The 23,887-nt window shown below is 38.7% G+C and overlaps 7 protein-coding genes across 9 annotated transcripts; 4 read left to right on the top strand and 3 right to left on the bottom strand.

Annotated features, from left to right (window-relative positions):
• On the top strand, nucleotides 243-1,961 carry LOC18792938 (isoflavone reductase-like protein). The gene is made up of 5 exons (XM_020570996.1): nucleotides 243-584; nucleotides 699-833; nucleotides 986-1,223; nucleotides 1,316-1,519; nucleotides 1,605-1,961. The coding sequence occupies exons 1-5, from the start codon at nucleotides 402-404 to the stop codon at nucleotides 1,769-1,771; spliced, it is 927 nt and encodes a 308-aa protein (XP_020426585.1). The 5' UTR covers nucleotides 243-401; the 3' UTR covers nucleotides 1,772-1,961.
• LOC18790445 lies at nucleotides 1,854-3,294 on the bottom strand. The gene is made up of 2 exons (XM_007226529.2): nucleotides 2,929-3,294; nucleotides 1,854-2,805 (listed from the first exon to the last, which is right to left on the bottom strand). Exons 1-2 carry the CDS (start codon nucleotides 3,038-3,040, stop codon nucleotides 2,603-2,605), a joined length of 315 nt encoding a protein of 104 aa, XP_007226591.1. The 5' UTR covers nucleotides 3,041-3,294; the 3' UTR covers nucleotides 1,854-2,602.
• Nucleotides 4,848-6,601, top strand: LOC18792267 (putative pectinesterase 11). Its single transcript, XM_007223974.2, has 4 exons — nucleotides 4,848-5,228; nucleotides 5,331-5,519; nucleotides 5,597-5,835; nucleotides 5,938-6,601. Exons 1-4 carry the CDS (start codon nucleotides 4,848-4,850, stop codon nucleotides 6,599-6,601), a joined length of 1,473 nt encoding a protein of 490 aa, XP_007224036.2.
• On the bottom strand, nucleotides 7,472-9,554 carry LOC18789343 (protein RER1B). Of its 2 annotated transcripts, none has more exons than XM_007225845.2 (4): nucleotides 9,302-9,554; nucleotides 8,549-8,919; nucleotides 7,899-8,079; nucleotides 7,472-7,727 (listed from the first exon to the last, which is right to left on the bottom strand). In XM_007225845.2, exons 2-4 carry the CDS (start codon nucleotides 8,896-8,898, stop codon nucleotides 7,680-7,682), a joined length of 579 nt encoding a protein of 192 aa, XP_007225907.2. In that variant the 5' UTR covers nucleotides 8,899-8,919; nucleotides 9,302-9,554; the 3' UTR covers nucleotides 7,472-7,679. The 2 variants fall into 2 exon arrangements, with proteins under 2 accessions (XP_007225907.2, XP_020426590.1); XM_020571001.1 differs by lacking the exon at nucleotides 9,302-9,554 and adding an exon at nucleotides 9,061-9,255.
• On the top strand, nucleotides 9,655-13,047 carry LOC18792215 (gamma carbonic anhydrase 1, mitochondrial). The gene is made up of 5 exons (XM_007222811.2): nucleotides 9,655-9,933; nucleotides 10,488-10,631; nucleotides 11,325-11,450; nucleotides 11,552-11,703; nucleotides 12,490-13,047. The coding sequence occupies exons 1-5, from the start codon at nucleotides 9,819-9,821 to the stop codon at nucleotides 12,769-12,771; spliced, it is 819 nt and encodes a 272-aa protein (XP_007222873.1). The 5' UTR covers nucleotides 9,655-9,818; the 3' UTR covers nucleotides 12,772-13,047.
• On the top strand, nucleotides 15,609-18,807 carry LOC18789808 (uncharacterized sugar kinase slr0537). 2 transcript variants are annotated; one of them, XM_007222709.2, is made up of 8 exons: nucleotides 15,609-15,948; nucleotides 16,195-16,458; nucleotides 16,551-16,628; nucleotides 16,764-16,817; nucleotides 17,013-17,120; nucleotides 17,683-17,780; nucleotides 17,980-18,100; nucleotides 18,191-18,807. In XM_007222709.2, the coding sequence occupies exons 1-8, from the start codon at nucleotides 15,700-15,702 to the stop codon at nucleotides 18,437-18,439; spliced, it is 1,221 nt and encodes a 406-aa protein (XP_007222771.1). In that variant the 5' UTR covers nucleotides 15,609-15,699; the 3' UTR covers nucleotides 18,440-18,807. The 2 variants fall into 2 exon arrangements, with proteins under 2 accessions (XP_007222771.1, XP_007222770.1); XM_007222708.2 differs by having other exon boundaries at nucleotides 15,624-15,948; nucleotides 16,779-16,817.
• Nucleotides 19,289-22,244, bottom strand: LOC18791107 (proteasome subunit alpha type-1-B). Its single transcript, XM_020554105.1, has 2 exons — nucleotides 21,710-22,244; nucleotides 19,289-20,050 (listed from the first exon to the last, which is right to left on the bottom strand). The coding sequence occupies exons 1-2, from the start codon at nucleotides 22,058-22,060 to the stop codon at nucleotides 19,550-19,552; spliced, it is 852 nt and encodes a 283-aa protein (XP_020409694.1). The 5' UTR covers nucleotides 22,061-22,244; the 3' UTR covers nucleotides 19,289-19,549.

Raw genomic sequence — 23,887 nt, 5'->3', positions numbered from 1 at the left:
CGGCAGGATTCATTCTAGAATGATAAAATGGAGAGAGTCCAGGTGTTGCCCTCCACCAACCCCCCTTTTTGAACAGATAAGAGGGTAATGATGACTTTTCATGTAGCATTGTTGGCTTTTAAATGAAGAAAAATTATAGAGGACATGGATATCTCAACCAAGGTAGTTGATGATGGTGGGGGGAGGATAATATTCTACCAAAGTCGAATTAAAAAAGTGGTGAACAGTCACAGCCACCATACGACTTCCACCTAGAAAGCATGATAGGTTATTATAATAATTTCCCCCATAAATTCTGCTCATGCGCTACCTCTCTGTTTATATCATAACTTGAAAACACAAAATTTCATATAAGAAAAAGAAGAAGAAGAAGAAGAAGAATTTGATCATTCTAATTTGTAATGGCTGAGAAGAGCAAGGTTTTGATCATTGGAGGCACAGGCTACATTGGCAAGTTCATTGTTGAAGCCAGCGCAAAGGCTGGCCATCCAACCTTTGCTCTTGTCAGAGAGGCCACGGCCAACGACCCTGCCAAGTCCACCCTCATTCGCAATTTCAACAACTTGGGTGTCACTCTGCTCTACGTACGTTTATATTATTTCATACATACTCTATGTTTGTTCTTAATTATGTTTAGTCACTTAATTATATATGCTAATTAATTTCATAGGTGAGTTTGTTGTGGAATGTGTGTGCAGGGGGATCTTTATGACCACGAGAGCTTGGTGAAGGCGATCAAACAGGTGGACGTGGTGATATCAACTGTAGGTCACTTGGTACTTGCTGACCAGACCAAGATCATTGCTGCCATTAAAGAAGCTGGAAATGTCAAGGTTGGTTGGTGCCTGCCTCTAAATTCTAATTGCAACTACTCAAACTCTCATATATGCGTTGCACTAATTAGTCACGACAATGAGTCCGTTCATTTGCATTCAATTTAATTAATTAGTATTTGATTGATGAATAAATGTGTTTTTTTATGCAGAGATTTTTTCCGTCGGAGTTTGGAAACGATGTGGATCGTGTGCATGCAGTGGAGCCAGCTAAGTCTGCATTTGCAATCAAAGTCCAAATCCGGCGTGCCATAGAGGCGGAGGGCATCCCCTACACTTACGTGTCCAGCAACTGCTTTGCTGGCTATTTTCTGCCCACTTTGGCACAGCCCGGCGTCAGCTCTCCACCCAGAGACAAAGTCATTATCTTAGGGGATGGAAATCCGAAGGGTGATTATCTCAAATTCCAATTGCGTTCACAAATTTTGGCACTCTTTCTCTCATTTTATTTTTCTTCCTAATTTTTGTTTTTGTCGCTGCAGCTGTCTTCAACAAGGAAGAGGACATTGGAACTTATACCATCAGGGCCGTTGATGACCCAAGAACATTGAACAAGATTGTCTACATCAAGCCACCCGGAAACATTTACTCATTCAATGAGCTTGTTGCCTTGTGGGAGAAGAAGATTGGCAAAGTCCTTGAAAAGGTCTATGTTCCAGAGGACAAGCTTCTCCAGGACATTCAAGGTCAGTAATTTAAGGCAATGTTTGAAAACAATGAAAAGTTTGCTGCCATTGGTGTTAGTTAATCTGTGATTAAATATTGTTGCAGAGGCCCCAATTCCAATCAATGTGATATTAGCAATCAACCACTCAGTGTTCGTGAAGGGAGATCATACCAACTTCGAGATCGAGCCATCGTTCGGAGTGGAGGCTTCTGAGCTGTACCCTGATGTCAAGTACACCCCTGTGGAAGACTACCTCGACCAATTTGTTTAGAAACTACTAAGACACTGCTGCTAAGCTGTTTACTGAATTATCTCAGAACAATAATAATTTATTTTTAAGTACGTAATTGTTGTTTGAGCGAAATGGAAAGTGTTTGTGCCGTACGAGTTTCCTGTCTTCTTAATATCAAAACGAACCTGGATGGAGTTTGTTTGTGATGAAACATAAATCTACTTCTACATCAACAAAGTGTTTTATGCATTTACATTTGTGGTTGGTTCTGGTTTTTTGAGAGACGCCAAGCACTGTCATTGCAATTTTTCGATGAAACCGTGACACCGTCACTTGGACACAGAACAGAACACCCATCAAAAGCACAGAGATGGTTGTGGCATGGGTGGTCACATTTTTATTACTGCACTATCCCTTATATTAGAAGCCTATTTACATTTGGTCGTTCGAATTGCAGCAAATTATGATACCAAGTACCAACACAATTAATTGAGCCTTTTGTCTTGCTTAGGAGACAGCCCCAGTGTCAGCAACTCCCAACTTAGACAATGACAAAAACATCCATTTTTCAATGTCTTTGCTCACATCACCAATGTTGTTTGGTCAGCTAAATTATGCTTTAATTTTCCTTGTACAACCTAACATCCCAGTAAACGAAATAAACAACATTATACTTGAAAAACCAGTGCACTTGTTTTCTTGCATTGACATGTCACATTTACATTGTTTCTCCCGGAGATAACCGGAGAGCCTCAAACCGAAAAGTCACGAGCTCTGTCTCGGAAGTAGCTTTCATGCATCAAGAAAAATCTAAACTAAAAATACTCTGGTCTTGAATTTTGTATAGTTTGGACATTCAGTCTGATGCACTCACGTTAACTTGAACTTGGTATTTTTGATCATCAATCTCAAAGATTCTAACAAGCCCTTTCCAATATTGGTTTCTCTAGTCTCCAAAGCTGGTTTCAGGTCTGAAGTTGGAGTTGGTGCAGGTGCTTCTGTGGTTGCTCTGCTTCTTTGATATCTCATGATTTCTATCATTCTTCTAGCCTTGATTCCTTCAATTTTCTCACCTGCCAGACATGAAGCAGAAGAGAAAGAGGTTACAAAAATCATTTCAAAGTGTCAAGAAATCAGAGCACAACTACAACAGTAAATTTTTTTTTTTTTTTTCCATATCTCTCACTATTTCTTACCATTTGAATCCAAGTAGGGTTTTGAAGTCTCTGAGAGGAAAATGAGTGTGGGGGTGATGAGAGTGAGGGCAGCCCAGAAGAAGAATATCACAACGTAGGTTCTCCCACTCATTTGTTGCCCGTTTGGGGTGGAGGAAAAGCTGGTGGTTTAGTGGGAGGAAAATATTATGTTTTGAGAGTTTTAATGGAAGGATTGGAAGTCAGAAAGAGGAAGAGAGAGGGAGAGAGAGAAAGAGGAGGGGAGAAGACCTGAAATCATTAGCTGGCCATGCCCAAATAATTTTGAGATTATAAAATTCTCAAAATTATTTTCACATGAATTGTTTGATAAAACAAAGTCAAGTAATAACAAATTAACAACTACGCTCGCACTTGTGATTTCGTTGTTCAGTTGTTGGAGGGTTGTTATACCAATTAGGTGTATGAATTGGACATCTATCTGGCATCTCAAAGCCTAAGTAGTCAGAATCTCCCACAACCCACCTGGAAATGATTTTCCTAATCACAAGCACAGCCCCCTTGCTTACAACCTCCATTTAATACCATGATAATAATATATGCTCAGAATCGCCATTCACTATAGCTCATGTACAATTCTCAATTGCAAACATTTTTCTGTAATAAAAAGAGGGGTCTGCTAGAATAGGTCACCCGAATTTTGTTTCGTCAGCAAGCAAAGCAGAAGAATAATGAAAATAAAGGAAAATATCACGACAACACATTAAATCCTAATAGTAAGCAAAATTCAACATGTCAACGAACTTTGCTGAGTGTTAACTGTTAGTATGAAATTGTGTTTCCTAGAATTTAGTATAGGTTTAGAAGTGTCATTTAGCTAAATGAGTTGAAGCAAAATTGTTGTATCTGATTTCCAGAAACTGCAGGCTTGAAACAGCTCAGAAATCCCGAATTTCAGAATTGTGACTTAACACATATGAGACATTTGATTTGAAGGTTAAGACATGTCATTTTTTTATGCACTCATAATAGGAACTTTTTTTGGAATCTAATATGATTTTATTTCCCTGATCTTCCTTGATTTTAATCAATTAGAATCGATTTAAGAGTGCATCTCATTTAGGCATATTTTGCAATATCTTTTATTTATTATTTCTTTCTTTCATGAATAAATCATTACTTATATTTTAAGTAACTTGTTTGGAAATCATGTTTTTAATCATATCACATTATTAAAGGTGGTGTTATATTCTTGGTAACATGGAAAGTGTTCACAAAAACTAAAAGCATTTGAACACTGCACTTTTCCTAAAAGCTGGAACCACTTAGTTTCAGTCTGTGTCACCACCACTTGCAATTTGCAGCAGGCTTCTTCCGTGTACACATACAAGCGCACTTTAGTTCATATGTGCATCTGCACACTGCACAACGAACGATGTGTTTGTGACTGACTATTCTCAAATCCACCATGCGGCCATGCCTTTCCCCACACAATATATTTGGTCACTCTCTTCTTACTTTAAATCATACCCAAAAAAAAAACCCCATAGCAAAAAAGGAAGTAAAACAATTCCTATATAATACAGGACTAGCTTTGACAAAAGACGATCAAACATTTTGCTAATCACAAAAGACGATTTTTGTTACGGAAAATAAAACAGATTACAAAGGTAGGTTTCATATCTAAATTCTAAGTGGGTCTGTGCAAATTTCTAAACTTATGTACTAGTTGAGGTCGAAGTAATTTGTTCGTGTTTATCTGTTTTTCCCAATTAAAAGAGGAAAAACATTTATTGTTTAAACTCTTAGCTCTGCGTGGAAACTTTTCCTAAATCCATAAAGGGAGTTGAAAGGAGTAACTTGGCCACAGCTTTAGCTACTTGAACTCCTAGCTCTGCATGGATAGCAACTCTATATATTCCTTACCTAGGACATGAAATCCTACGTATAGCTTGCCATATATGACTAGTGGTATCAAGCTCTCTTTTGCCATGCTCTTCTTGTTGTTCTATGCTTTTATGGTGACGGATGTGCTCTCTCAAGCACCCCCAACCCCACCAATTTCTCTAACCGTAGATCAGTCCGGCAATGGTGACTACACTAAAATACAAGACGCCATTGACGCTGTTCCTTCTAACAACGCCAAGCGTGTGTCTATTTTGGTTCGACCTGGTGTCTACCAAGAAAAAATTAATGTGCCTGTAGACAAACCCTTTATAACAATGAGTGGCACAAACACAGAGCATACCATAATAACATGGAACCAAGCAGGATGGATAAATCAAACCTCAGTCTTCACTGTGTGGGCTTCTGATTTCATAGGGCGCCAACTCACAATTCAGGTATATATAGAGTCTTGATTTTATAGACTACGAATTATATATATATATATATATTGATTGAACACATAATTAATTTTACTTAATTTGAATTGGTGAGTGTAGAATACATATGGAACCGGTGACAAAACAGTGGCACTAAGAGTATCAGGAGACAGAGCAGCATTCTATGGATGCAGAATTTTGTCTCATCAAGATGCCTTATTCGACGAGATTGGCAAGCACTACTACAAAGACTGCTACATTCAAGGAGACACTGATTTTATATTTGGAAGCGCTGATTCTTTATATGAGGTATACATTTAATTACTTCATTGTTAATTAAATATTAATTAGTATATATGGAGATTAACTAAGTGATTAATTTGCAGAATTGTCACTTGCATACACTTTCGGGTCAAAACGGCGCTATAACGGCCCAACGACGAACTTCTCCTTCAGAGGAATCTGGGTTCACCTTTTTGTGGTGCAACATCACCGGCGTCAAAACGGCACTCCTGGGAAGGCCATGGGGGCCATATGCCAGAGTCATATTTGCCTACACTCGAATGTCAAATGTAATTCTGCCACAAGGTTGGGACAGTTGGAGGCTATCACCCTACAACTTAAGGTATATATTTTTGAGTGCTTAATTTTTTAATTACTCTATTTATTTTAGTCTTTGATCGGTTTTGAAGTTTGGTTTTAATTTGATGTGTACGTGCTCATGCAGTAAGGTTTTCTATGGGGAATACAACTGTTTTGGACCGGGAGCCGTGACAACACGAAGAGTTAATTGGGCACACAAGCTTACCACCAGAGAATTTGCACCCTTCATGGCTCAGGCTAGTGCCCTTCGGCGTACGATAATTGGTCTTGACGGAGGAAGAGGGCAACATGTAGCTCCCACTATGGTTCGTCCCGGCAGCGGAGGAGGAGGTGGAGGAGAGCAACATGGAGCTTCCACTCCCATTGGAAGAGAAGGAAACAAAGCGAAGGAGAATGAGAGAAATAGACCAGGCGCTCCACCTCGAGCTCTCACTGCCACGCCCGCTCCCATTGGAGGAGAAGCCGCTCCACCTCGAGCTCTCACTGCCCCGCCCCCTCCCATTGGAGGAGAAGGCACTCCACCTCTAGTTCTCACTGCCACGCCCCCTCTCATTGGAGGAGAAGGCACTCCACCTCCATCTCTCACTGCCACGCCCACTCCCATTGGAGGAGAAGGAGAGGGAAACAAAGAGAAGGAGAATGGGAGAAATAGCCCAGAGCAGGCTCCCGCTTCCGCTGCATGGCTCATCATTGAGGGGTCGAATAATGATGTGGAACGGACTAGTGGTTCTCCTCGAGTGGGTGCAGCCCCTCTAGGTTTTCTGGGGGCCTTCTTTATATTTTTATAAGGTTCTAATATTCTAGATTTGTACAAACTTGTTTGTAAAGCCTTTTTTTTAAATAAATTCAACAGGTTTAGAAATTGATTTTTTTTTTTAGTTCTCTCTTCCATTGACCGAAGAAAATTCTTGTAATTTCTTGGACCACTGTGTTTATATATGGTGGCTGTGTGTTGCTTTATACTAGTAGTTTCATTCGTTGCGATGATTTCCATCATTCTTCTATCCTTGATTCCTTCAGTTTTCTCACCTACCAAACATAGCAGAAGAGAAGAGGTTACAATAATTTCCAAGTGTCAAGAAATCACAGCACAACTACACGGTGAAACAAAATTTTCATATCTCGCTATTTTCTTACCATTTGAATCCTAGGGTTTTGAAGTCTCTGAGAAGAAAATGAGTGTGGGGTGACGAGAGTGAGGACAGTCAGAAGAAGAATATCTCCCACTCATTTGTTGCCCGTTTGATGGGAGGCAAATATTATGTTTTGAGGGTTTTAATGGAGAGAGAGAGAGAGAGAGAGAGAGAGAGAGAGAGAGAGAGAGAGAAAGAGGAGGGGAGAAGACCTGAACTCATTAGCTGGCCATGCCCAAATAATTTTGAGATTATAAAATACAAAACTTATTGTCACATAAATTATTCTTATGGTTTGATAAAACAAAGTCAAGTAATAACAACTTAACAACTACACTTGCACTTGTGATTTCGTTGTTCAGTTGTTGGAGGGTTGTTACACCAATTTGGTGTATGATTTGGACATCTAGACTATCTGGCATCTCAAAGCCTAAGTCAGAATCTCCCACATCCCAACTGGAAATTTTTTATTAAGTTGTTTCGTCAGCAAGTAAAGCAGAAGAAGAACGAAAATACAGGAAAATATCACGAAAACACAGATTCATGAAGAGTGAGAATATATATTTATGCAAGATAAGTTGCCACTGCACATTAAATCCTAATAGTATGCAAAATTCAACATATCTACGGATTTTCCTGAGTGTTAACATGGAAAGTGTTCAGAAAAACTAGAAACACTTGAACACTGCACTTCTCTCGTTCACTTTTCCTAAAAGCTGGTACCGCCAAAGTTTCAGTCTGAACCACCACTACTTGTAGCAGGCTTCTTCCCTGTATACCTCTGTAAGAACCACCAAAGGGAACAAGTAAATATGTTGCACTTACAGAAACTCTCAAATTAAAATTAAAATTTTCAACCACAAATTTCGTTTCAAAAGGCGTCGGCGGAGAGGAGGAGATGGTTAAGAGATCAAAGGGGAATGGGGGCTGTTCGACATTCTAGAGCTCTCACCTGCTTCCCGATGCTGAATGGTATATATTTGTACTTAATCATGTGCAGAATTTGGCGCTTCATTGTAAGAACAAAAAGAACAATCCAATAACAGAGGAGAATGGGCCAGAAAACAGGGACATCAAATATGGAAAAGAAGGTCATCAGAAATGCCACACAGAAAGCCTTTGTAATGGAATACCTGAAACCACATAAGCAAAAGAATAAATCATCAATTCTCAATTAGTAGTCGTAAAAACCCATCAAACACATACCAACACACATACACGCACACTTTAGTTGCATACATGTATGTGCCCAATGACTATCCTCAAATCAACAAAGAACCATCTTCACTACTGAAGTCATTCCATGCCTTAACCCACAAAATATATTTGGTCATTCTGTTGTTCCTGAGGTGCAATCAGCTGAATGTAAATGACAAACGATCACGTTGACTTATCAGGCTTCCTACTAAGTTCACACTTCTTCCATTCTAAATAGTAAACACCTTTTAAATACGTACACATAAGTAACCAAACATTTTAAATTGCCTATAACACCTACTTTAAGATCATACCCCAAAAATAAAAAACACCTGCGCAAAAAAGGAAGTAAAACAATTCCTTACATAATATAACTAGCTTTGACAAGGGAAGTTCTTCAATTACCAGAACTTGAACTCGGGTAGCCGGCGGATGAATGGCTTAAACTCATCTGAACCTCTTGTTGGCAGTGAAGCCCCATCCAAGGCTTCAAGCTCAGGATCAACCTTTGGTGAGAGAAACCCAATCAATAGATTCAAGATATAGATTCCCAGGCCATACGACACAATGTAAAACCCTTGAACATAGTAAACTCGGAGCACATAAATGGCTGCTACAGCAAGAGTCCCCAGCCACCTGTAGACAGGGTTAGGGGTCGAACGGTCCAAATAGTACTGAAATGTCCTTGAAAACTCGTCTCTCCACTTGGCAAACGGCGCCACAGCAGAGCCAGCATCAGCCCCCACTCCTTCCATGAAATATTACCCTCTAATTTCCTGAGAATCCAAACGAAGCAATAGTTTAATTTAAAAGATTACACTTGGTCTGGTTTCTAAAAATCATTTATGTATGCAAAAACCAGATTGATTGCAAGGCCAAACAGTTCAACTCACGCATATATTAATGGAAAATCTCACCTAGCTCCCAAGCTCCCAAGTAAATAAATAATTTCTGGAACATAATTAATTCGGAAAACAAAACCCTAACTAATCTCTCAAACACATTCTGTGATCAAACATTTTTCTAATTACAAAAGACGATTTCTTCATAGAAAATAAAAGAGATTACAAAGGTAGGTTTGATTTTTATGCCAACGAATCCAACAATTTAGTCTAATTTAGAGAAATCGAGGGAGGGAGAGATAGAAAACAGCTTTACCTCGAACAAAAGCGAAGTACCAGATGAGAGAATCTATTTTTTATATCTAAATTCTAAGCGGATCTGTGTAAATTTCTAAACTTATTTACTAGTTGAAGACGAAGCGATTTGTTCTTGTTTATCTGTTTCTGTTTTTCCAGAAACGGAAGAAAACCAGGAAGGGGAAGAACCTCGCACGCGGTCTCCAATTGCGCCCGCGCGGTTAAAGGCGCCGAAACGCACCGCATAGTGCCCGACTCATTAACCGCTTCGTGCCTGACTCATTAACCGCGTCTTTGAAAGGCCATTTGGTTTAGCGGCTAATTAAATGGAAATGCGGGGATGTTTTAGTAATTTCAAAACCGGGAGGATGAAAATCCCATTCTACCCTCCCAAGGCTGCGGTATATTCTACCCTACCCCTTCCAATTTGGGCTATTTCCTTGTTTCTCCGGCCTGCTTCACATCAGACTTACACAGAGACTCAGAGAGAGTGGCAGTGAGTGGAGCTGTTGGTAGCTGGTGGAAGTGACAAGAAGATGGGGACTTTAGGAAGAGTAATATACACCGTCGGATTCTGGATTAGGGAGACAGGTCAGGCAGTTGATCGCCTCGGCAGCCGCCTTCAAGGCAGCTACTACTTCAAAGAGCAGCGTACGTCTCGCCTTTTCCTAACCCTAGATCCATCTTTTATGTTAACCTTTGAATTTCGGATTGAATTTTTCTTTATTAATTTATGGTATGTTTGGTTCTCTTTTCGGGTTGATTTAAACATCGCAGCTGTAGAATTAGTATAAAGTCTATGGCTTTGCTTGCAGTTTTACCTGATTGTTTTACATTGCCAATTTCCTTCTAGTTCCTGGACTATTGTTGGTCGGTTACGGATATTGTCTTAAATGTAAGAATGTGTGTCACTGCCCACTAGTGGATTACTATGAAGCTAGTATTAATTTAAAAATGAGTTAAATGGGCATTCGTGGAATCGTGAAATATTTATCATTTTTGTAAAATCAAGAAAGGGGAGGAACTAAAAGAATGAAAATGGACAAATTTATAATCTGCATCCGTAGTTTAGCTCACCTATTTTGAAAAGCTAATGTGTTGAAGCATAACATGTCCTTCGTTTGTTTACATGTAAGATTCAGGGTTCTCTGGTTTTGCTTTATTTTTTCCATGCAAGAGGGTAGTGATTATGTTCTTTCCTGTAGTGTCTCGGCATCGGACTTTGATGAACATATTCGATAAAGCTCCTGTGGTTGACAAGGATGTATTTGTGGCCCCAAGTGCCTCTGTCATTGGCGATGTTCAAGTGGGAAGAGGGTCTTCTATTTGGTATGGATGTGTTTTGAGAGGTAAGAACTCCTTTTGAGGCACAGTAATAAACGACGTATGCATGATTTTCTAATTACTGTGGGACTTTTGGAAAACAAAAGTACATTCTTCCTATGCTGCTTTCTTTTTGTTGATGAGCTGATGATCTGGGCATCATATGTAGAACCTCTTTATTCCTTTTCATTTGTTGGGTTATACATACATATGTTGCTGATAACCTCTTTGCATGTTTGTTTAAATTGTTACTGATGCACTTTGCATAATCCGTGGAGTTTTATATCAAATGATCTTCAGGCAAGACGATCAATTTGGAGATGAAACTAGAAATAGGCTTCAGCTTATTACTTACCTTTTATTGGGGGAATATGCAGTATTGGCTGTTCTTGTTTGTCTTTCTCATAGTTTAAACTTTATACATTTGTGTCCTGTTTCTCATTTTATATGAGGTTAGCAATGATAAGAGTAGTGCCTGTCTTTCAAATTGTCTACTTAAAGTTATTGAACTAGTTTACCATGTAGTTTGGTAGTTTTATAGTGTGGTAACTAGTTAGATATAGGCCTTCACTAACATGTAGTTGATTTATTGGCCGTGGAAAATTCTGGTTTGTTGTCCATTTAGGTAGATGGATATAAGTTGTTTTGGTCTATGGAAAATTTTGGGGGATATTTATAGCGGATTTTGGTGGTAATTTGTAAAATTTATTTGCACGCAGGTGATGTGAACAACATCGTTGTTGGATCTGGAACTAACATACAGGACAACTCCCTAGTCCATGTGGCTAAGTCTAATTTAAGTGGGAAGGTGTTACCAACCATTATTGGGGACAATGTTACTGTAGGTGAGTTAATATGCTGTCGGAGATATGTTTTATGTGAATTAGCCTGATGGTAGTCTGATTAATTTTCTATAAATTGTGAAACAAAAATTTGCATTGAGCAGGTCACAGTGCTGTTATACATGGCTGTACTGTTGAGGATGAGGCCTTTGTTGGTATGGGAGCCACACTGCTTGATGGTGTTGTTGTTGAGAAACATGCCATGGTCGCTGCTGGAGCCCTGGTGAGACAGAATACAAGGATCCCCAGTGGAGAGGTATGTTTAAAATCCCTTCTACTGACCCTCTTTATCTATGTATTTGCAAAGAATATTGGAAGTCTTAACAAGCATGCAAAAGAAGTAGCTGAGAATTTGGATCTATTGCAGTTATCACTATCCAGGTCACTGACCCTGAACATGTTTTACTTTGTTTTCAAAAGAATAAACAAAAAAATGTGAAATTCTATGAGTTATGATTGTGCCTGGACAAAGTGAAGAATTCCATACGGCCTTACTTCTATCAACCTGGCCTTGTTATATTCTAACATCTAGTTAAGAACTCTATTGAATGCACAAGCTTAACCCAATTATACCATGTTCAAGGAGGGTGACATAAAGTGACACAGGGATGAGTGGTGTGGGAGTCTATGTTTTTTTTTCGACCATTCTCATGATCTGCCGCCAGTGATCAAAATTTCAAAGTTTGATCTACTGTATTGATACCCAAGTGCTTCTCATTTGATTTTTGTGGGGGTTTCAAATTTTACAGATTCTGGTTAAAGAAGTTGAGTTATACTAGCAAAATTTCTGTTCTTTGATGTCCATTTTAGAAATAAATGGGGAGGTGTATAAATTATTTTGATATCTGGCGGTTGAGCAATCCTGTTACAATTAAAACATAGGTACTGCGTAAAAACAAAACCCTTATTAATGTTTTTACCGAGCTGGAAATGTTATGTTACGGTTTCAGATTCAGCTTTATCTAGCCAGGCTAAAGTTGGGCTTTCCTTTCTGGCAGCTAATAGAAAGCAATAAAATACATTTGTGAAATATATATTGCAGGTATGGGGAGGTAATCCAGCAAAATTCCTGAGGAAGCTCACAGATGAGGAAAAAGCCTTCATCTCCCAGTCAGCCACCAATTATACCAACCTTGCACAAGTCCATGCAGCTGAGAATGGGAAGTCCTTTGATGAGATCGAGTTTGAGAAGGTCCTCCGCAAGAAGTTTGCTCGACGGGATGAGGAGTATGACTCAATGCTGGGTGTTGTTCGTGAAATTCCCCCAGAACTTATTCTTCCAGATAATGTATTACCAGATAAAGCATCAAAGGACCAAAAATGATTTCGTTAGTTGTTTTGTTTTTCCTCCTTTAACTCAAATCTTGAGAGATTTGGCGTCAAGGAATATTTGTTGTTAAGTGCAAATACATGGAAAAGGTATCATTTCCTTTCCCAATAATACCCAACATGTTTTAGGGGCAGAACTACGAGTCTTTTCTAGCCATTGGATCTACTCGTTCCGCGTTTTTTGTTCGGAAACAATATTTTCTGCTTTGGCAGTTTCTATGTTGATGATGTTTTTACTTCTTTCTTGTATCCAAGGTACCTAGTTTCTCGATGACTTGGTTGATTTGCACATCCATCTATCTAGTGATGACTCATATTAAGGCATAACAAGACACGTCTCTTCCTGCAAGCTAACATTTGGCACTGCTATATTGTTTCTTGGTCATTCTAATGTCCCTCGCATGAAATGAAAGATTATACTCAAATAGACGACACAAGAGAAGATGAAATAACAGAGTTGTGGTTTGAGAGCCTTTTGTAAAAGCAAGTGATTCCATCCAACAGCAACCTCTCAGATGTATAAGCTGACCAGCTAAAACCCTAATCCCAAGCCTACTAGCCTAGGCACTAAGGCAGCCACACACATGCATGATTATATATATATTTTTTTTTTCTAATTTTTTTTTTTGGGTTTGTGCAGGAAGGAACGGTGTCGAAGCAAAACTTGAGCCATTAATTTTGCATAAAAATTTACGGATAAAGACATGTAGATGACACGGTAATAATGCAGATTGCAGATAAAGTTCTGGGTATATTGTATTGTATTGTTTATGCTCCATTATCGAATCTTTTTGGAAACAATTATTGGCTGATCGGATCTTAGAAAGCTGAAATCCGTGATTTCAGTTCAAAGTGAAAGAAAAAGCTGTCTCACCAATCATTCAATTGAATTAAGGGCTCCCGAGATAAATGAGCAATTCGTCCAAACTGCTGTTTGTTTCTTCGTTTTCATTTTGGAAATTAAAATTTAAAAAAAACAGAGGCAATAGATATAAATCAAAGTTCGTTTCTTTCGTTGTCGGTGCCTGTGTTGTTTGTGATTTAATAAAGTAGCTGGGTTTCTTTTGCATAGAAAATTTCAATTGGATCTGGCCAGTTGCTTCAAGCCTCACCATTAGCTAATTTAGCTTATACCTCCTAGCTAGCCTCCTGTGCCTACGGGTTGAAAGTTTGTTTGCGTGTATGCACAAACACACAAATACAAACCATACACCTTTTCTCCTTAAAACACGGAGAAAGGTGTATAAAACATGTTGCATGAAAATTTTATCCACTTCGGACGCTAAGCCGGATTTATGATGTGATGTAACATCTATCATTTGGATGGGTGGTGGCGTAGGGAAGCCCCGCGCCTATTAAAACAAAACAACCAGTACATATGATTTGATTCTTCACTATTTTTAGTTTCGTTTTGGATTCTTTTTGAATGATACGTTGCTATTCTAGTCTGGCATTAGAGAAACCCAGTTCTTTCTGAAAATGGAGTACATCTCTTCTCAACTCTAGTTCATGAATTATGAACATTATTACCATATACAGAGTAGAAACTTGGAATATATAATGCTTTTGGCTTCCAGACTTTCAGTTCAGGAACATCATGATCAGAGGGACTTCAACTCTTTATGTGGAAATTTTTTTAGTTTTTTTAATTTTTAATGTGGAAATTTTTTTAGTTAAGAACAATATAATACAGAATCTCCACCATAATGATAGACCCTACCCTACTCTTTCCGTCCAAGGAATACTAAAGGGCCCACTTTGTATAGAAATAAAAGCTAATAATATGTTAACGAGCCTCTTCGCGCTTCCACACCTGTAAGAGTTTTTTTTTTTTAAATTTTAAATTTATTTTAAAATTAAAAAAATAATGGGTAGTTATGATCCATAAAAATAGGATCAATTATCTGATTTTTATTTTATTTTAAATTTTTTAAATATAAAAAAGTATGAATTTACCATATTATCCTCATTTTATTAATAATTTTAATTCTTAATGATTGCATTAACTAATGACATTTTCTTATATTTTGAATGTTTTAGCATTTCATATATAGATGAAAAATTAGCATGCGTCGTAATAAAAGAGAGTTAAACAACTTTAATTTTATAAATCACTGTTATAATTAAGGAGTGCTACTATTTCCACCTTTCTATTTTATTTCCCCATTCGTCTTTTTTTTCAAATTTTTAAAAACAAATTTACCTTTTTTATAAAATGACTTCTAAGAACTTAAACCCAACCCCTCCTCCCTCTCACTTTTCTTCATTCATGGCGCCACTTGAGGACGGGGTATATGTAAGCTTCTAAAGTATCTCTACTATTGAAACATCGTGTTAAAAGATGGTCATTCTAAATTCTAATATAAAGTCGGTTTCTTTTAGGTGTATCTCTCAGGTGGTCATTTGGAAACTGAATGGGGTTGAAGGCTTGAAGCATGCTTTGAATGGAAGCAAGGGGCATGCTGTAGGGACATGGGACTAAAGGGGGTGTATTTTGGGATTTTTTCTGGAATTGTGATTGAAGAAGAAGAATAAGAAGAGGTTGTTGGGTTTGTTTGGGTTATCTTTTTTAATTTTTGGCTTGATTTTTGAGTTTTGTTTGAATTCATAATTAAATGGTATTTTAAAAATAATGTTGTGTGAAAATATAGAATTGTGTTTTTTCAAATTTACATGGTGAGTGGAAATAACAACACTGTAATTAAAAAAAGATAACAACAAAATACGAAAAACAAAAATTCCTCAATATATATAAATTTGTAAAAATAATAAAAGAAGTCCTGAATTTGAGGGCAATTTAGGGAGTAAAAAAAACAAGAACAAGAACAAGGGTGTAGGCCCCGCTCAGGCTTTGGACTGGACCTGCAACCTCGCAACTTGCAAACGGCGCCTCCCCTGCTTTGGTTGCAGAGTCTATAAATACATGACATCGAAAAACTTCAAGTGTGAAGAGAGAGCGAGAGCAAAGTCCCAATTCCCAAAGACCAGAGCCAGAGGGCCGAAAATGGGAGCAGAAGCCTTGCCCGTCACCGCCAACTCCAACAACAACTGCAGCGGAGGCGAGGCTCCTCTGGTATTGGGACTACAGGCATCCGCCCTCGTCGACCATGTGGCCCGCGTCGATTGGTCCTTGCTCGATCAACTCCCAGGCGAGCGCGGTGGCTCCATTCCTGTAACCCCTTTATGACTTTATAGCTTCTGTCTTCATTTTTCTTGTTTTTAGCCACTTGGGTTTTGCCAATTTTGGATGGTTTATTGCTTTTATGCCCAATTTGGAATTCACGGGTTTGTTAGTTAGCTCATACTTAGCATTCATTGATATCAAATGAGTTTGGTGGTGGGTATTTAATGTTGCTCTGTATTCTCTGTGCAAGCAAAAAGTTAGACTTTAGTTTTTGTCACATACTGTATGGTGTAGGTTGCAATTGAAGAGCTTGAGCACATACTGGGTGAGGTGAAGACCCATATTATCTCATCCCCTGATGATTCCTTGCCCATGAAAACAATAGCCGGGGGCAGTGTAGCCAATACTATCAGAGGGCTGAGTGCTGGGTTCGGAATCTCCTGTGGAATAATTGGTGCCTGTGGGGATGATGAGCAAGGCCAGTTATTTGTCAGTAACATGAGCTCTCATGCTGTGAGCCTCTCAAGATTGAGGATGAAAAAGGGACCCACAGCTCAGGTTTAGCTAAATATCGTATTTTTTTTGGCATTTGAACATTTAGCTCATGGATGTTAGGTGCTGAAGCATTGTAAGTAATTGATGTCATACAGTGCGTTTGCTTGGTTGATGCCTTGGGCAATCGTACAATGCGTCCCTGTCTCTCAAGTGCCGTGAAACTTCACCCTCAGGTGCATGACTCTTTCTATGTCCATATATGCATACATATCTGCACGTCTGTGTGCATGCTTGTGTGTGTGCGTGTGCGTGGTGTGTGCCTGAGCTCTTTGACAATTTCTTCGAATGAGCTTACAAAGAATTATTAGAATTATGTTATTCAGGCAGATGACTTGACAAGAGCGGATTTTAAGGGCTGTAAGGTTAGTTTCTTCACTACTTGCTAAAATTTCAGTTTTACTCCAACAAAGTGTAATACCATAATGCGCTTTAGACACACAATCATGTGTGAAACTTTGACCTCGGAATCAGTAATAGAGTTCATGCCATAAACTTGAAATGTTTGGCAAATTTGTAGCCCTGTAGATACAACTGTTGATATCTCTTTTTTCTTGCAGTGGCTGTTGTTGAGGTATGGTATTATCAATTTGGAAGTGATTCAAGCTGCTATACGGATTGCCAAACAAGAGGGTCTTTTTGTGTCCATGGACTTGGCTAGCTTTGAGGTACGAGTTTTTCTTTTCTTTGGTTGAGATTCTTTCATTTAGAACAATGGACTTCTCCAAATTTTCTTTTGAAACTAGTTAAGTTTGAGAATGAATAATTTAAACTTGTATGATAAGAGTATATTTTCCTGCTACATTGTTTTTTTTTTTCTTTTTTGGGATAAAGCCCAATCAACCAACAAACAAGAAACTAGCAGAGAATACCAGTCTAGAAAACCCTATACAAATGGGGCTATCTAAGATAGTACAGCCAAGATCGAAGTCCATTCGAGAGCTAGCTAAAGCATCTGCTACAATAGTTATCTCCCTGTAAATATACTTAAGGCCACACGACCAATCCCTTTAAAGAAACTCCTGCTACATTTGATGTTATATCAAACTTGTTTCTTAAATCTCAATCCTGCCGCAACAGCATTGATGTAGAATCTTGTGTTTGCTAGCAAAGTGAAAATGCATTGTTCTGTTTGGCCTTTAACCATTTTTTTTTCCCCTTATTGCGGCTGTTTAATATCAAATTTTAGGTCTCTGTCTATTATCTTATATAGTCTTTAACATTACCCAGATGGTTCGCAACTTTAGATCACCTCTTCTGCAGTTGCTGGAGTCAGGGGGCATAGACCTCTGCTTTGCTAATGAGGATGAAGCAACAGAGTTGCTAAGGTGGCTTTCATTTGGTTGGAATTGTAACATGTTGAACTGTTCACCCAGTTTTGATGAAATAAAGTTGACTCTACTAATACTTGAGGAAAAATGTTTTACTTTTCTTCTACCATTAGGCACCAATTTGGCAGATGTTCTCTTTTCTATTTTTCTATTTTGGGAGCCGAAGTTGTAATATGGTGTTTAATTTCTCTTATAGATGCACTGAGGGTGAACAAAAAGCTGATCCTGAGGCTGCACTTGAATTTCTGGCAAAACATTGCCGGTGGGCAGTGGTGACGTTAGGCCCCAATGGATGCATTGCAAAGCACGGAAAAGAGGTCAGTAACTTAGTAACAATTTTCTCAGTGTTATATTTATAAAGTTGATTAACAAGGGTATGTTATAAAAATTTTGGTTTAATATGTCAGATTGTGAGAGTTCCAGCCATAGGGAAAGCCAATGCAGTGGATGCCACAGGAGCAGGAGACCTGTTTGCAAGTGGATTTTTGTATGGATTGGTGAAGGGACTATCTCTGGAGGAATGCTGCAAAGTGGGATCATGCAGTGGCGGATCTGTTATTCGCTCTCTCGGGGGCGAGGTCACCCCTGAGAATTGGCAATGGATGTACAAGCAGATGCAGACCAAGGGCCTCACTCTTCCTGATATCCCCAAATGATTTTTAAAAAATTTGTTGTTTTATCAGAGAAGTGATTATTTTGAATTCCATGGCTACTAGCCCTCTATATATCTTTTAAAAACAAGGGGCAGCTATGGTTGCATTCTGAGGCTGACTGGACTACCGCATACGATAGAGAATATGAGGAGCGGATCCTGAATAGTTCAAGGCTTTATGCTCTTGAATGGCTTGTGTTGGTTTGCAATGTTTAGTGATTTTGCAAATTTTTAACCGTTATCATAATGTTGCCTTCTCTTTCTTCTTTTTTCGGTTTTTCTCTCCCCGGGGTTCAACAAGTGCCGATCGACCGCTTAAAATTTCAATAATGAATTTGAAATCAATTGTAATAGCATTATAATTAATTGGTTTAATTTAAAATTGAAAGTAAAGCAAAGAGTTTTTACCTCTACACTGGACTTTATATGTTTGACTCTCTCACCCTATACCACTTGTATTTTTTAAATTTTAAAAAAAAAATTGATAAAAAGAACTTGAAAAGTAAAGGTAATGCCGCATTTCTTAAGCAAACCACATTTTCTCTTAAAATCTGTCACAAATAATGCTAACGAGTAAACTACCACTACTTGGTGAAGTGAGAAGCAGTTACTTGAGAACGGAACTTCACTAGTGTGACAAATGCGACGTAGATCGAGTCAAATGTTTTTGTGTAGCTCGAAAACCTTGTGGATGCACAAAATATAAATTGTTTGCGGATGAACTTAAGTTGCAGAGCTTGCAGGATTTTTATCTCTCATAACATTAAGATACCCCAGGCATCAGTGTTATGTTAGCCCATACACGGGTGCATCCAGAAGTAAACCATTCCATAACAAACAGTGTATAACGAGGTTGGGCATAATCAGTAAGTTCAATATATCTCAACGGTAGCTATTGAATGTAATGTTCATCTAACCAGAGGCCACCGTCAAAATGTTCTTGCTAATGAGGCAGGTAACTTGCATAACCTTGTAAAGTTGTAAGAGAAAAGAAAAAGGAAGGGCAAAGGTTCAACAATAAATTGTTATCTTATACAATACCATCCATACTCATAAGAAACACATGATCGAAAACCTCACTGAAAGGGTCGAAAGACAACTGATTCTAGCATCCTCAAATATCCATTGGAGCTACATCTGGTTCAGCAACAGCACCCTGGCCAGCACCATCGCCAGCACCAGCTCCCTCTTCTGCAGCTGGTCCAGGCTCAGTAGCAACATCAGGTTCAGCAGCAGGAGGCTCGTCCTGCCCCACGATCTCAAATGCATCAATCAACTTCTGAACAGTGTCCTGATCCAATATATGGAAAGGCTCCTCGACTCCTACCACAGCAATTGTGCATATGGAACTTCTCAGTTTTTCTCCCTGCAAGGTTTCCCTTGTCGCAATGAGGGCATCCTTGATCAGATCCTCCCGTGAAGAGTTCGTGAAGTTCTCAAACCTGCGTTCCAAGTATGTCTTAGCAGCTTGTGAGCGAGATCCTATTGCAAACGCCTGGTATTCAAAGTAGTTTCCACTCGGGCAGTTGTAATATAGGTGTGCTCCAGACTCATCCAAACCACCTACTAGTAGTCCAACACCATATGGCCGTTTCCATGAGCGTTGAGTACAGACCTGAGATGAGGAAACATATCTAAATGGGCATACAAATAAACAGTGGTATACATGTAGAAGATAATTGATTAGAAAGACCAAATGTAAAAATTGACGTGACATCAACCAAACATTAAGATTGACAAGACATCAACCAAATGATAAAATTGAAGAGACATCAATAAGATTGGTTGCTCTTTTTGTGGCAGTTCTGCACAGTTTTGTTTCAAATCAGTAGGATTCAAGGGACAAATAGATTCAGCATATAATAATACCAAAAGACCAATCCTCAAGCTAACACGACTGATTTCAAAACACAGCAAAATTAAAATTTGCCAATTCCTGAAGAATCTCAGGGTTGCCCATAGTTCAACTTCAGCTTATTAAGAGGTCACTGAAATGCGAATTGTGAGGAACTTGACATTATATTATCATTTAATAAGCAAAATATGCCAACTAATATGATCTTACCACCATTCTACTGAATTCATCAATTTGTACTCTTGTGGACCATCCACATTAGAATACCACAAAGTTAAAGCTTAGGAGATTTGAGCTGAAGTCACGTTTTGTGTGTTTCACAAAAGCTGTGCGATGAAGGCAGAAAATCTAACTACAAGATTCAAAAATTGTAATATAGAAGATACATGTGCCCACGTGAGTATATGCACCACAGACACAGAGAGAGAGAGAGAGAGAGAGAGAGAGAGTTCTTGTCTCAGTATACAGTGTGCAACGCAAATAAAATACACCTTTTTGATAAGCCGTATTAATGCACAATACACAGAAATAAAACTTCAAAAGTTCATCAAGCCTACTAACCTACAAACAATAGCTATAACTCTAAAAAAACAAGCCTACTTATTAATTATTGGCGAAATGGGATACAGAAACAAATAAGACAATATGAACCCTTAATGCATATTAACTATTCAATCCAAACTCTTCCACACATACATTTCCCAGGCAAGTCCATTCTACACCTTTCCAGTAAATCCTCAATTTCTTTTTCCTTTCTCGCTCAAGTTAATTTACTTTGCTTGGGTAATTTACTGACAGAAGCAACTAGAGTGTGTCAATTATTTCCTAAAGGTTCTGAAATACCAGCACTCAATGAAAGAAAAGAAAACAATTTGAAGTCACATTAACAACACAATCTAAACCCCAATAGCTTATCCTATCCACCCCTCCCCCTAAAAAACCTTACTTCAACATATGCTACTCAAAGAAATTTGATCTTTAACTTCGCATGATTGATACCCAAGGAGACCTATGACACAAGGGAACCGTAAGTAGCTAACTATATTGTTAAAACCCTAGCCCAACCACTCATTTCCTTTGTTAGCAATCCTAGGGTTCTAAATCTTTGGTTTCCCAGTAATTCATCCCTCAACTTGGACTAAAGCGCCATACTTGATTGAGTTGAAAGGAAGTCTACAATTCTACCAGAAAAAAATGAAACACCAAAGTCATACCAATTTTCCTTCTTTGAGTCTCAATTTCCCAGAAACCCTGAGAAAAGGAATAAATTTCCCACAGCCCCACCTCCAGTAAAGCCCTAAACCCCAAATTCCCCGATCCAACAACCCAAGTCACAAAACCCACTCAAACAAAACCATAAATTTACAGAAATGAGCAACAGAAACAGATTCAAAATTAGGGCTTGAGTACGCAACACACCTGAGCCTTATCGGCAAGCTGAACGACCAGTCGTCCGACGGGGAGCGGAGATTCATAAGTGTAGTTGTAGTTGATGCACTCCGATCGCATATATCGAGAGAGGACACGACCGTCGGCGGTAAGGCCGGCAATGGCGACGCCGATGTGGTCGTCGACCTTGAAAATCTTCTTCTGATGAGAAGAAAGCTCGGAGTTGGCCTTGTTAACGCAGGCAAGCACCACGTGGGTCTTGGATCGGAGCCCAATGGCCGCCGAGCCTTGCTTCACGGCCTCCATCGCGTACTCCACCTGGAAAAGCCGCCCGGCTGGGCTCCATGTCGTCACATCTGTGTCGTACTGGTTTCTGAACATCTTTACGGCGTCGTTTCTTCTACCTTGGCACAAATAAACAGAGACTGCCTCTTTCTTGCTGAAAACCTCTGGGTTTTTTATCGAGCTTTTCTTTTTGTTCAAGGCAAGTGAGACTGTGACTCCCCTCTGGTGGACAAAGCGAAAGAGGGGTTTTTGTGTTTTCTTTTCTCTTGCTCGTACTTTGTAAAAAAATAATAAATAATAATGAAAATGAAAATGAACCAATATGAAAAGAAGCCCAGCTGGCTGATTGGGCGTTAAGCCCAAAATTGGGGTTGGGTTGACAATTAAGCTAGGTGATAAATCTAGCCCAGGTATTGACAAAAAAATAATATCTAGTCCAGGTAAGCCCAAAATGTAAAGTAATTCCATGGGCTACCAGTCCCGTTAGGCCATGTTTGGTGTCCCATTTTGAATTTGATTGGAGTTGAGTCCAAGCCATTCTTTATCAGTAGGGGTGGGCATCGGGACCGGAAAACCGGAACACCGAACCGAACCGGTGAAAAAAAACCGGAAAAAAAACCGGTTGACCAAAAAAATCAACAAATCGGACCGGAACCGGACCGAACCGGTTCCAACCGATTCCGGTTCTGGTTTTACATCTCTCCGCACCGGACCGGACCGAACCAGACCGGTCATATATTTTATATTTATATTTTTACAAAATTTTAAAATCTAATGCCATTTTTTAACTTCTATAATCACTAATTTTCCAAGTTCAACTTCAAAAAATTTCTAAATGTATGAATTGGATTATTTGTTCATTTTTAAGCTAAAAAAATAAGTTATTTATTATAATTTTTTTATTAAAAAAATTTTAAAATTTTTTTTTTTTTTAAATTAAAAAATTAATAAATTAATAATCCGGTTCAAAACCGGAACCGGTCAGAACCGGACCGAAACCGGTTAGAACCGAACCGGCCGGTTTTTGAAATTTTTTTTGCCTAAACCGGACCGAACCGGACCGGTTAAATAATACCGGTTTCGGTTCCGGTTTGAGGTGAGAACCGAACCGAATCGGACCGCGCCCACCCCTATTTATCAGTCTCAAAGAATTCTATAGCGAGGGCCTTCTATATAGCTCTTAGGTGAGACCCTATTTTTTAACCGTTGGATCAAATTAGTTAGCCGTTTGATCAAATTGGTTAGTCTAATCCAACGATTAAGAGATAAGACATCACATAAGGGCCATATATAATGACTCCTTGAGTTCACCTCTCTATGTAGGACTTATAAAGAACAATATGTTAGATCGTGTCCAATTTAATGAGCCCACTCTCAGCATACCAAATAACGACAATATTTTTGTCATATTTTAATTGAAATAGTCCAGTCTTATTCACCAAACATGACTTTAATGAATTAGGAGGGCATGGTTTTGGTTTCATTACATTTCCTCCAGGATAGGGGATTTTGTTTTTGATTTGTGAAATTCCATCAACAAAGCCTGCTCTATTGAGTTGGGAGTCACTAAGCTAAAAGCAAAAGCGAAAGGGGAAAAGGCTTCTAAGCTAATACTAATGGAGAGCCTTATGATAATCACATGCTTTATGCTTTTGTGTGTCCTGCTGCATTATTCAAGTTATGACTGATCAAAGATTTTCATAAGATTCTTCCTCAAAAACTTGTCTCCTCAGTCCAAAGCGGGAAATTGCGTATAATACAGGTTTGTTTACTAGTTGTCGCAAGATATTACTTGAAATTTTTGCATATGGACGTGCATGTGGGCATAGATGATGCGCTTTTATACAAAGTAAAAGGTGAGTAGAATCATTAAATGTAGGGTTTTAAGTAATTGAAAATTTTAATCGATTTACGTTTTCATCT

This window comes from Prunus persica, chromosome G1, assembly GCF_000346465.2.
Source record: "Prunus persica cultivar Lovell chromosome G1, Prunus_persica_NCBIv2, whole genome shotgun sequence".
In the NCBI taxonomy this organism is placed as follows: domain Eukaryota; kingdom Viridiplantae; phylum Streptophyta; class Magnoliopsida; order Rosales; family Rosaceae; genus Prunus; species Prunus persica.
The sequence above is the reverse complement of the archived record's forward strand: the minus strand, read 5'-3'. Positions and strand labels throughout refer to the sequence as shown.